The sequence below is a fragment of the Neophocaena asiaeorientalis genome, unplaced genomic scaffold, assembly GCF_003031525.2.
Source record: "Neophocaena asiaeorientalis asiaeorientalis breed wild unplaced genomic scaffold, Neophocaena_asiaeorientalis_V1.1 scaffold248, whole genome shotgun sequence".
Lineage (NCBI taxonomy): Eukaryota > Metazoa > Chordata > Mammalia > Artiodactyla > Phocoenidae > Neophocaena > Neophocaena asiaeorientalis.
This window is the reverse complement of record NW_020185320.1, coordinates 192,904-206,366: the sequence shown is the minus strand read 5'-3', so window position 1 is coordinate 206,366 and position 13,463 is coordinate 192,904. Positions and strand designations below refer to the sequence as shown.

At 35.4% G+C, this 13,463-nt stretch overlaps 1 protein-coding gene across 6 annotated transcripts in view; it reads left to right on the top strand.

Moving 5' to 3' along the window:
- Positions 1-13,463, top strand: part of ORC3 (origin recognition complex subunit 3) — a 63,885-nt gene that overhangs the window by 20,604 nt on the left and 29,818 nt on the right. For all 6 annotated transcript variants that reach the window (XM_024733695.1, XM_024733696.1, XM_024733694.1 and 3 more), the window contains 2 exons: positions 939-1,072; positions 1,556-1,619. In XM_024733695.1, the coding sequence (XP_024589463.1) occupies positions 939-1,072; positions 1,556-1,619 (198 nt within the window). The remainder of the gene's footprint in view (positions 1-938; positions 1,073-1,555; positions 1,620-13,463) is intronic.

The following is a 13,463-nucleotide window of genomic DNA, read 5'->3' as shown; positions in this document are numbered from 1 at the left end:
CCTTATAGCCTTATTTTGGAGGATGGACTATTTTGGAGGATTTCCTCTTGCCTTGGATATCTGGTCTTCAGCTCTACAGGCTCAGAAATTCATTATCAGTTTACCCAGGAAGGATCAAGCTCAAATACCTTAAGACTGATATATAAGCTAGCATGTTAATTTATTAATTTGTGATGTGGAATGCTATTTTCCAGGGACCAGGATGTGTTTTGTCCACTATCTAGGGAACTGTCTCTTTGGTACAAGGTATCTGGAAAAACCAAACTGGTCATGAGAAGCTTGCTTAGATTCAGAGCTTTTAACATGTGGATAGTCTTGTAAAATATATCTTACAAATTATGGTAGGATCTGGAAAATCAATCACCCTTGTACTGCAGAGACCACAGCATTCTAGACTGGAATACATGTATCTACCAGATACTGTACCATCTTTTCCTCCATGAAATAAAACTGAATTTAAAAAGATACATTTTCTTTGGCCGTCCCTCATTTTTCATATTGTTTTTTATCAGTAGGCAAAATTTCTGCTATTGTAGCATTTTTATTTATTTAGCAGACCAGTTTTTACACTGATTCTAGATTGGTATTTTCTTATGAGTATTTGAGCATCTGTTAGGCTATTAGTTCACACCACAGTCACATCCCCACCACATTTACTGTTATTGTAAGTGAGTTGCTCCTGCAGATAGCTGTTATTTATATTAGTTTCTACTTCAGACATTACAATTTTCTGACCTTGTCGACAAAATTGGAGTCTTAAAATATTCAAAGTATATAGCCATTTGTGCATTATTTGCATTGCTGTTGTGACATTATTAAATATAATAGTGCCATAAATATTTTTGCTGTTAAAAAATACCTTAAAATTGAGCAAACATAGGACAAAAGATTTACTGTCAAAATACAGCAAATATATTTAATTTTCACATTTCTTTCAGCTTTCTCTATTAGAACATTTCTATTCCCAGCCCCTCAGTGTTCTGTGCTGTAATCTCCCAGAAGCCAAGAGAAGAATAAATTTTTTATCAGATAATCAATGTGAAAACATCCGACGTCTTCCATCATTTAGGAGGTAAAAAGAGAAGTACATATTTAACACATCTTATAAAAGAGTTTGGGGCAAAATAAGGGATCTCAGACCCAGTTATGTTTGAAGTGGGTAGAGAGAAAAATAACTTCTTTGTTTAGAGCAAAATAAAAGACTTTTGTTTTTAATTGAGACATTTCTTTGTTGGATTTGAACACTTGGCATAAAGAAAAATATTTTTACAAGGGGACATAATTTGCAGGTTCTCCAGAGTCACTTTTTATAAATAACATTTCCTATTTCTGGAGTTTATGGCTTTTGTTTATTATTAGACCCCTAGACTGTGAAGTGCAGCTGATTTAAGGAGTTAAAAATGACCGTAAACCATGACTGTCATCTTGAACTTATGTTTGAGAAGAAATAAAAGAATGTGGCCACCAATCTACGTAGTTCTTTTTTTCCATATACTATTCAAATATTTAGAATTCTAATTTTCTCTTTTTGTGTATGGGATGGTAAAAATTTTAGGTACGTGGAAAAGCAAGCTTCAGAAAAGCAAGTTGCACTGTTGACCAATGAGAGATTTTTGAAGGTAGGAATATGGATATATTTGTTTCAGTGTTATTCTCTTTTTCTTCTTCATGGAAAAGAACATGCACATAAAATTTATTGAGTTAATTTTATTTAAAAAAATTCGTACATCCTAATATGCTTTGCACAATGAAGTATTGGATCTTGATAATTGTATAGGAATGTGACTATTAAAGGTGACACAAAACTTCAGTTCTAAAAGGAAGACTTTTTTTTTAATCAAGTAATAAAACTGGCACATGAGGTTTCTCCTGTGGTCTATTTTGAAAACACTTGCAGATCTCAGCTTTCTTTCCACTTAGCAGTTTTGGAATCTGTAGGCGGTCTCATTTTAGTGCTCTTGTAAAGGCTGTCATAAATAAAAACACATAGAAGCCATGCAGCTTAGAGACCCACTGCTAAGTGGGTATTGATTTGATTTGAAAATAATGTCATTACATATTGATAATATAGTGCTGGGAAAGAAGTAATGAGCTTAGAAAATGATGAGTTAGCCATACAACATAGGGAATATCAAAAGAGGGAGGTTTTTTTCCTTCTAAAATAAATAATACTTGGACATGGTACATAATTCAAAAGGCAAAGTTAATATACAGTGAAAAGACTCCCTTCCACCTTTGTTCTCCAACTACCCACTTACCCTCCCTGGATACAGCCAGTGTTACTAGTTTCTTATGTATTATTCTAGAGATATTCTCCACATATACAAGTAATTATATATATTTGGGGGATTTACTCCTCTGTCTTACAGAAGATAAGTATATATACTATTCTGTACCTTGTTTTGTTTTGCACTTAATCTTGGAAATCATTTTATATCAGTACTAAAGAGTGGCATTGTATTATTTTTGTAGATTACCTTTTTTTGTTGTGTTATAGTTGATATACAATATTATGTAAGTTTCAGGTGTACACCATACAGTGATTCACAATTTTTAAAGGCTATACTCCGTTTATACTTATTATAAAATATTGGCCATATTCCCTGTGTTGTACAATATATCCTAGTAGCTTATTTATTTTATACATAGTAGTTTGTACCTCTTAATCCCCTACCCCTGTCCTGCCCCTACCCGCTACCCTTACCCTACTGGTAACCGTATCTGTGAGTCTGTTTCTTTTTTGTTATATTCACGAGTTTGTTTTATTTTTTAGATTCTACATAAGTGATATCATACAGTATTTGTCTTTGTCAGACATATTTCACTCAGCATAATACCCTCCAAGTCGATCCATGTTGTTGCAAATGGTAAAATTTCATTCTTTCTTATGGCTGAGTAGTATTCCCACTGTATATATATTCACCACATCTTCTTTATCTAGTCATCTGTTGATGGACACTTAGGTGCCAATATATTGGCAATTGTAAATAATACTGCTATGAACATTGGGTGCATGTATCTTTTCAAATTAGTGTTTTTGGTTTTTTCCGATATATATCCAGGAGTGGAATTGCTGGGTCATATGGTAGTTCTATTTTTAGTTTTTTGAGAACCCTCCATACTGCTTTCCACAGTGGCTGAACCAATTTACATTCCCACCAACAGTGTACGAGGTGGTTAGCTTTTCTCCACATCCTTGCCAACATTTGTGTTCTTTTTGATGATAGACATTCTGATAGGTGTGAGGTGATAGCTCATTGTGGTTTTTATTTTCATTTTCTGGATGATTAGCAATGTTGAGCGTTTTTGCATGTGCCTGTTGGCTACCTGCATTTCCTCTTTGGAAAAATGTCTATTCAGTTCTGCCCGTTTTTTAATCAGGTTGTTCGTTTTTTGAAGTTGAGTTATGTGAGCTGTTTATATATGCTGGATATTAATCCCTTATCAGTAATATAATTTGCAAATATTTACTCCCATTCAGTAAGTTGTCTTTTTATTTTGTTGATGGTTTCCTTTGCTGTGCAAAAGATTTTAAGTTTAATTAGGTCCCATTTGTTTATTTTTGCTTTTGTTTCCTTTGCCTTAGGAGACAGATCCAAACAAATATTGCTGCGAATTGTCAGTGTTCTGTCTACGTGTTCTTCTAGGAGTTTTATGGGTTTCAGTCTTACATTTAGGTCTTTAATCCATTTTGAGTTTATTTTTGTATGTGGTGTTATAGAATGTTCTAGTTTTATTCTTTTACATGTAGTTGTAAGAGTGGCATCATATTTTATTGAATGAATTTACCTTCATTTATTTAACAAGTCCCTTACAATTAGAATGCGTAATGTCACACTTATTTTCATACTCTTTATAACTTTTTAAGGAAAAAGTTATTAGAAAATTGTAATAAAATTAAGATGAGATTGAAGTTAAGCCCTAGTGCTCTGTGGGTTATACTGATACAAACTATTTTCAAATTTTGAATAAAAGAATATTAGTTCCTAGAGGGCATGTGTTCTATATAGGTAAATACTAATTTACCTCCTTTTTTTTTTTAATAAATTTATTTATTTTTGGCTGCATTGGGTCTTCATTGCTGCACGCAACGAATTATGGCATACATAATTACAATGGAGAATGGCTTTTATTAAATGTTATTTCTGAGGCAGAATCCACACTGAGCCATAATATATAATCACTTCTAGATTGGGTTTAATAATCATTTTAATAATCTCTGTAATCTTTTCAGAGCAGTATAGGAAATCTTCAAACCCTATTTCAGTAGAGAAGAAACTTAAGAACCAGTGGGAAAGGATGTGTGCATGTTTATTGAGTTTTTCAAGATTAGGTAGATTAGCTCTGTGCTGAGTCAGCTAGTTGCCAAGTGCATTTCCTGTGAACTTTCTGTCAAGAGTATTTTCAGAAGCCAGGAATAGATTTTTTTTAATTAATTAATTTTATTTATTTATTTTTGGCTGTGTTGGGTCTTCATTGCTGTGCAGGCTTTCTCTAGTTGCGGTGAGCAGGGGCTACTCTTCCTTGGGTGCACGGGCTTCTCATTGCGGTGGCTTCTTTTGTTACAGAGCACAGGCTGTAGGCACGCGGGCTTCAGTAGTTGTGCGCAGGCTCTAGAGCGCAGGCTCGGTACTTGTGGCGCACGGGCTTAGTTGCTCCATGGCATGTGGGATCTTCTTGGAACAGGGCTCGAACCGTGTCCCCTGCGTTGGCAGGCAGATTCTTAACCACTGTGCCACCAGGGAAGTCTTAAGGAATAGATTTTTAAAGAGTACCTTTAACCATTGAGATAACAAAGGGAGAGAATGTCTAGGCTGGTCTGTTACAGAAATAGCCTGACATTTATCTTTGCTTTTCTGTAACTTTTTGTGTATTTTCTAAGCATTTATTTATGCTGTGCTTGTATTTGTTGCACTTATCAGCCCTATTTGTTATTATCCTTGCTGTATTCATTTTGGGATCGCATATTTGATCATTTAGAGGCATATTTTCTTGAGACTTACATAGTAAGAAATATGAAGGAGCACAAAGATTTGTACCCTTAACCTGAAAAAGTCGTCTGCAGGCTACCTGGTAAATTCAAAAGACAGAAGATATCTCTGAAAAAAATTAATCAATATGTCTGTTGATTTTTCTGGTTTAGAGCAAAAGTATCTTTGACTATTCTTATAATGCTTTTCTTTTTCTCTTTTATAGTTTTGTTTTAAAATACATGATAATTTTATGTATATTTTTCTATAATAAAAAAAATTAAAAGAAACTCCATATGATAATCAGTAATATGGTACTGCATGATACAGGGGAAGATCCTGATCTTGACCCCAGAAATCTTGCGTTTGAGCTCTAGCTGCTCCTCGATGTGTACTTGAGGAAATCATTTAAGCCTCAATTTCCTTATCTCTGAAATTGGATGATAATTTCTTTGTATGATTTCCTCATAGGATTAGTGATAATCAAAGCCTGTTCAGCAAGTGAGAGTGAGTTAAAAACAAATAGAATAATAAAACTTATAAATATAAATCATATTGTTACTATTTATTTTTCACTATAATAAAAATTAAGATCAATATAAATATACTGTTTTATATATTCTATAACATACATACTATATATAATACTCAGTTATACAGTCATATAGATTATATAGTTATATAGACTTACCTACTGTTAGAATTGATCATTTTGTACCCATTTTCTACATTCAGATTTCTAAGACATAGACCTCATCGTGTTATTGAGAGAAATTTATACTCTTTATATCAAGATTGTCTCTGCCCTAAAAGTCTAGTTTGCTTTCTACTCTGATAAACTAAATGAGTGATTCTCAGACCTTAGCATACATCAGAATCACTTGGAGGACTTACTAAAACAGAGATGTCTGGGCTCCGTCCCCAGAGTTTCTGATTTTGTAGTCTTGTGCTGGGCCCCAGGAATTTGCATTTTAGCAAGGTCCCAGATAATGCTGATGCTGCTGGTCTGGAGACCATTCTTTAAGAACCACTGAATTAGACTGACTCCCTAGAAGGAAACATTATTTATTGTTTCCCTTACCCTGTTTTCTTAAGTGTAGAACTAAGCTACTAAATTTCAACCTAAACAAATTATTCATCTCAGTTATCCTCTGACTGGAATCAAGATGTAAAAAAAACCCCCAAAAGACAAAAAAAACTTCAGCTCCCTTAAAATTATGGACCCTTAGTTTCATAGATACTGCTTTGAAATTGTGTACCAGCTTTGTATTTCGTAAACTTAAGGAATGAAGTTTTTTAATGTACTTGTAAGTTTAAAAATTTAGCTAACCCAATCATGTACATTTGTAGAAGATTCACTAAGAAGTTCAAACTAAGGTGGGACCTTAGAATCTTTACTCTTTCATCATACAGCTGATGAAAGAGTAAAGATTCTGTGCATTTTCTCATTTCTGAGTAGTCTGTCCTTGAACAGTTGTACAGTGCAGCTGGGTACAATGGCCAGAACGTGTACTCTGATAATCAACAATCAAGTTCTTCTAAGTTTGAGCAGAATAAGCTTGCTCAAGCTCCCATTAATTCAAACGTCTGATAACTCAGTAGCTTTCAAAGCCTTCAATAGAAGTTTAACCAAATAATCTTTAAAGTTCCTTTTGGGTCTAGAATGCTAAGATCGTATTTACTTGTTCATTAAACAGATTAATAATATTTTTTTCTGACTGCTTAAATCATTTAGATTCCTCATTAAAATTTCATTTTAGTGCATAAGTTTAATTGAAATTAAATTTGGTAAAATATTATGGTAAACAGCTGTAGGTTTTAAGTGAAATAGGAATAGTGACTAGATATATTTTTACCATGTTTTTGCCCCATAGTATTGCTTTAGTAATCAAGCTTTCTTTTTTTTAACTTAAATCTTTAATTTATGAAACTATATTTCATGAGAAATTGAGCTGTCAAAAGTGCCTTAAACAGGACTTTCAAATTCACCATAATTACAGAGATACAATTTTTACTCTTGCTTGTGCCTGAAATTTTGTTTCAAGTCAGGTGTTAAGGAGAGCTTTGAAGAAGATTTTGGCGTCATATCACATTTGCGTAACTGTTATCATTATCCTATAATTAAAAAAACCCTAGTTCTTGAAATACTGGAAAGATTTTTTTTTTTTTGGCTGTGCCAGGTCTTAGTTGCAGCATGCGGGATCTTTTAGTTGTGGCATGTGGGATCTTTTAGTTGTGGCATGTGGGATCTAGTTCCCTGACCAGGGGTGAACCTGGGCCCCCTGCATTGGGAGCGTGGAGTCTTAACCACTGGACCACCAGGGAAGTCCCTGGAAAGATTTTTAATAGTGAAAAATTCTCTTCCTTTCCATGAGCAAATGTTTTGCATTGGGGAGAGGGGGGAGAATATTAACAGCTTTTCCCAATTAGTGGTTTTTATGCATTGTCCCAATACCATATCTAAGATTAGGCCCATTTTAATCTTGTGCTCTTTATACCGACCACATTTTATATTACTGGTAATGAAGTGCTATTCATGTTGGTCCTCTCTTGCCAAGAAATTATATTATCCTCAGTATATTTAATGAGTGACTAATTCCAAGTACTGCATCTAAGAAAATCAATTTATGTATTTTTATTCAAATCTTACTTAAAACTATGTGGCATGTTCTCAGCCCTTAAAGGGTTAAACTTCATGGTATGTAGAAAACTTAGATTCAGTCTCTTGCAGGTGACAGTTGAAGTTTTATTCTGACTTTTAATGTTTCATGCCACTATGCCTATGTGCCCAACTAGATTTTAACTCCATTGAGAGTGGGAAGTAAGAGAACGTCTTAGAGTTGTAATATATTACTATTACAAAGATAATCTGATTCAGCATGCTGATTTTACAAGTGAGGAACTGCAGCCAAGAGAAAGGAAGTGAAATATCTGAAATCACAGAGCAAGTTAGTGGTAGGGCAAGGACTTCTGGTCACCATTTAGCATGCTTATCATGTGTTTGTTGCAGACCTGCCTTTCACCTTTGCCCATGCCTCTTCTTTCTGTTTCTTTTGGCAGAACCAAAGGGCAGAAGGAAGGGGGAAATCTATTAATAATAGATTTATTAATAATAAAAGGAAAAGAGAAGGAAAAAAGAAAACTACTGCAAACAAACTACCAAACGTGATCAAACAAGCTAGGCGTTAGCCTGGTAGTGTGTGAGGAATTGACACTTTAAATCCAAACCCTTCATCACTTGCTTCTGATGTAAATGCCAGGGTAGGAGTATGCAGGACAAAAGCCTGAGACAGATGAGAGGACTGGCACTCAGGCCACTCACGAGCTGGGAGAAAACGGTGGTTTGCTGTTCTCTAGGTAGCTGCCATGTGATCTGGGAAACACTGTCAGCCAAAATTTCTCTCTAATGAGAAAAATAACACTTAGTTCTATCAAGATGATAAATAAGAAAATGCTGTGTTCTTGGACAGCTGATGCGTTTTCATCCAGAAATTCAATATGTTTGTTTTACCAGCTTTTCATGATCTGAAAGGAATAAATTGCAGAAATTTAGTCACTTTTACATACTTCCGTGTAATCTTCTTGAGATCACTCTTCACCCCATGCATACCATTCTAGACACGAAAGTGATAAATACTATGGAAATAAGAAGAGAAATAAATGGAGAAACTAAGCATCATGGCAAATGTAATTCTACTCAAGTTTTCTTTACCTATATATATATATTTAAGTTTTACATAGTCATTGGCTTCTCCAAAAAAAAGTAACTAGATCAGTAATGATAGAGGCCTTGTCATGTAAGTAAACAATAATACATGAATGATTTTTGAATGAAAGACAGAATTGAAGTGATTGGAGATGGCTGATTTAAAAGGGTGTATTACACGTTGACTGGCAACTGACAGCCTGCTATAAATGTGATTTTTTAGGTCCATAGTGGTTTTTGTTTTTAATCTGAGGCAACATTTACAAATTGAGATATTTTACATCACAAATTCAGACTTTTGTCTTCTTTTGAAAAATTAGTTAAGTCTGGCCCACACCCAGCAAGACAAAAGCGGTTGCTTTTATTTAGGAGAGAGACTGCTTGTTGGCCTCCATTCATTCATGCACTTCCTCATTCAACAAGTATTTTTTGAGTGACTACTGTATGCCAGGTATTAATCTAGTACAGGACTGAACAAAACAGTCAAAACCCCCTGCCTTCGTGGAGCTTATCTGTTACCAAGATGAGTAGGTAAAATATCTATGTTAGTGATAATTGCTAAGGTGAAAACAGTGAAAGGAAGGGAATATGGACGGTGTGCATGGGGAGTGGGATTGAAATTTTAAATAAGAGCCTCACCAAGAAGGTGACTTTAATAAAGGGAACTTGTAGAGCTTGCCACGCAGGAATCTGTAGGAAGAGAGTCCCAAGCAGAGCAACAGTAAGTGGAAAAGACCTGAGGTTGGAGCATGTCTGGAACGTTTGAGGAAGAGCAAGGAGGTTGTTTCTGCTCTGTTTTTCTTACAGCACACTGTTCCTGTATCTGCTTCAAAGATCAGTAGAGACCAAGAGGTCTTCATGTTTCAAGAACAGAAGAAAACATATCTCTTTGGGAAATAATAAATATTTCTAGGCAGTGTATCTCTGTTGAAAAGGACCATCCTAAACACAACTATGAAATAAAACAGTGGCAGCTATGACTACAGTACAGAAAGGATGCCCGAGGAAAACTTTAATGCTTGGAAAACAGGAGTACTGTTTCAACAGGCTTTGCTTTTGCATGAGCATACTGTGATGCTGCTGTAATGTGTTTATTAAGTGGGAAATTTTCTCATACATTAAAACCAGGCTTAAGTTTATGAAAAAGTGTTCCTAAAGTGCATCAGGATTGTTGCCCTGCCTAGATAAAGGCATTTGCAGATAGGTATCTCAGCAAGACAAAGAACTTAGAGAACAGGTTACGTGAAAAAGTTAAATTAGTCATTTGTGATGTTTTCTGCTGCAGCTGATAAGCACACAGATATATAACAGTGGAATCTTTCTTATATGGAGATTAGGTTCTAAAGTCAGCACATAAAGCAAAGATTTGGGATGGTCAAAATTATTCTTGAAAATCTCTTAGAAAGATATCACAGATCTTCTCTCAATTAAGTCCCATGTAGCCGGTTTTATTTCCAATGTTGGAACCAGAACTCCATTTCCTCACATGAAATAGTCTGCCATATTATAGGAATAAAACCAAACAAAATGTTTTTTAAATGCTAGCATTCCACTCAGCACGGGGATGTGATCCACATTCTGGGAGAAAACATGTTCGTATCCCTCCTCTCACACTTATTCTAGGGCGTATAGTTCTTGAGCGTGTGACATTGCCCATACTGTGTCAGGTATTTCTTTTCTCTCTACATACAAGTAAATTCAGTGAAGATGGCATTCATTTCTACTGTATCACCTAGTTATTTGTATTTACAGTTACTCCACAAAGCAAAAGTAATAGGTAGTGCATGAAGCAGCAAGAAGTATGGTTATTATTCAGTAATAGATTCCTTTTTCTCCAGAATATTGCCCCTGTTTAAAAGCTGTTTAATCACACATCAAGGCAAACAGTTAGTGGCTTTATGCAGTCTCTGTCATAGCTTACAGTGAAAATAGAATTAAAGTATACCTTGCCAGTGGTGGTTAAAATACCCTTTGTTATGATAGGAGACCTAGATTTTTGAAATTCCAACTAACTCGGATACTGGTGGGAAAACATTTTGATACTAAAAGCTTTTCCTTCATTTGCCCTATGCTTTCAGGTAATGGTCCATAGATCGCCGACCAAGGAATTGATTTCTGAGTTAGAGTTTAGGAAAATATATCAGATTTGTTGGTTTATATATGTTGGATTTGCTTGAATTTATTGATATCTGAGGTATTATTTTCTGCATGGTTGACCACTGAAAATAATGGGTATCTGCTAGATACTACTGAAAAAAAAGACAGCCCAGTAGTTAAAGTCCTTTATTTGACTTCTCATTGGAGAAAAAAATTTGAAGACCATGCCACAGATCATAATCCTCTTAAGAAAATGTTACAGAAATAAGCAGTGATAAAAGTATTTGAGGCCTGAAAGATGCTTGATAGGACGTAGTGTTTTAAAATCATTTCTAAACCATTTCAGAAGGTTCTAGAAAACATAATCACTTCCAACCACCCCCCGCCCCCAAGAAAAACCTTTTGAAACTGATTTGTGAGCTCAGTCATCCCATAGGTTTCTTAAGACACTATCTCCCATATCATACTTGTTGGATTCTAAATTATAAAGCTTGTTGGCTTCACATTGCTCTTTTTCACTTTTTTTTCCCCTTAGTTGGTAAAGTGACTAAACCAGTATTGGAGATTCCCAGCAAAAAGCAGGGGTTTACACCTGCAGTATTTCTCTACAGTCTCTCCTTCCCTTTCAAACACAACTTTACCAGGACTTTAAGAAAAGCATACATACATCTTAAGCGGAACCTCAGCAACCGTTAATTACATTGGTAGTGGGCGCTCTGGTGATCTCCTCACCCTTCTGATGCCAGTGAGGTAGAGGGTGATGGGCATACCTTGCTGTGGTACACACCAGGTGACTAGCGTGGGCAGGCGTTCCGCGGGTGCTCTTTTGCACACCTGTATTTTGGGGGCCAAGTTATTGTGGCAGTGCTGTAGGTAGGAGGAAATTAAATTACAATATTAATTTTGGTGTGTGTGAAATATCGCCAGACTTGACACTAAATACAAAATATCCAGCCTTTATCCTAGATTTTGTGTGCATTAAAAATTCTCAGGATTAAGGTTAATTTGCAATTCTGAATCTTCTCTCATCAGTTTTCTGGAAATTTTATATATATATATACCCATGAATTAGAGATTTTAGTTTTATTCTTTTAATTGCTGGCTTACATATTTGTTGGAAACACTGTCAGCCAAAATTTCTCTCTAATGAGAAAAATAACACTTAGTTCTATCAAGATGATAAATAAGAAAATGCTGTGTTCTTGGACAGCTGATGCGTTTTCATCCAGAAATTCAATATGTTTGTTTTACCAGCTTTTCATGATCTGAAAGGAATAAATTGCAGAAATTTAGTCACTTTTACATACTTCCGTGTAATCTTCTTGAGATCACTCTTCACCCCATGCATACCATTCTAGACACGAAAGTGATAAATACTATGGAAATAAGAAGAGAAATAAATGGAGAAACTAAGCATCATGGCAAATGTAATTCTACTCAAGTTTTCTTTACCTATATATATATATTTAAGTTTTACATAGTCATTGGCTTCTCCAAAAAAAAGTAACTAGATCAGTAATGATAGAGGCCTTGTCATGTAAGTAAACAATAATACATGAATGATTTTTGAATGAAGGACAGAATTGAAGTGATTGGAGATGGCTGATTTAAAAGGGTGTATTACACGTTGACTGGCAACTGACAGCCTGCTATAAATGTGATTTTTTAGGTCCATAGTGGTTTTTGTTTTTAATCTGAGGCAACATTTACAAATTGAGATATTTTACATCACAAATTCAGACTTTTGTCTTCTTTTGAAAAATTAGTTAAGTCTGGCCCACACCCAGCAAGACAAAAGCGGTTGCTTTTATTTAGGAGAGAGACTGCTTGTTGGCCTCCATTCATTCATACACTTCCTCATTCAACAAGTATTTTTTGAGTGACTACTGTATGCCAGGTATTAATCTAGTACAGGACTGAACAAAACAGTCAAAACCCCCTGCCTTCGTGGAGCTTATCTGTTACCAAGATGAGTAGGTAAAATATCTATGTTAGTGATAATTGCTAAGGTGAAAACAGTGAAAGGAAGGGAATATGGACGGTGTGCATGGGGAGTGGGATTGAAATTTTAAATAAGAGCCTCACCAAGAAGGTGACTTTAATAAAGGGAACTTGTAGAGCTTGCCACGCAGGAATCTGTAGGAAGAGAGTCCCAAGCAGAGCAACAGTAAGTGGAAAAGACCTGAGGTTGGAGCATGTCTGGAACGTTTGAGGAAGAGCAAGGAGGTTGTTTCTGCTCTGTTTTTCTTACAGCACACTGTTCCTGTATCTGCTTCAAAGATCAGTAGAGACCAAGAGGTCTTCATGTTTCAAGAACAGAAGAAAACATATCTCTTTGGGAAATAATAAATATTTCTAGGCAGTGTATCTCTGTTGAAAAGGACCATCCTAAACACAACTATGAAATAAAACAGTGGCAGCTATGACTACAGTACAGAAAGGATGCCCGAGGAAAACTTTAATGCTTGGAAAACAGGAGTACTGTTTCAACAGGCTTTGCTTTTGCATGAGCATACTGTGATGCTGCTGTAATGTGTTTATTAAGTGGGAAATTTTCTCATACATTAAAACCAGGCTTAAGTTTATGAAAAAGTGTTCCTAAAGTGCATCAGGATTGTTGCCCTGCCTAGATAAAGGCATTTGCAGATAGGTATCTCAGCAAGACAAAGAACTTAGAGAACAGGTTACGT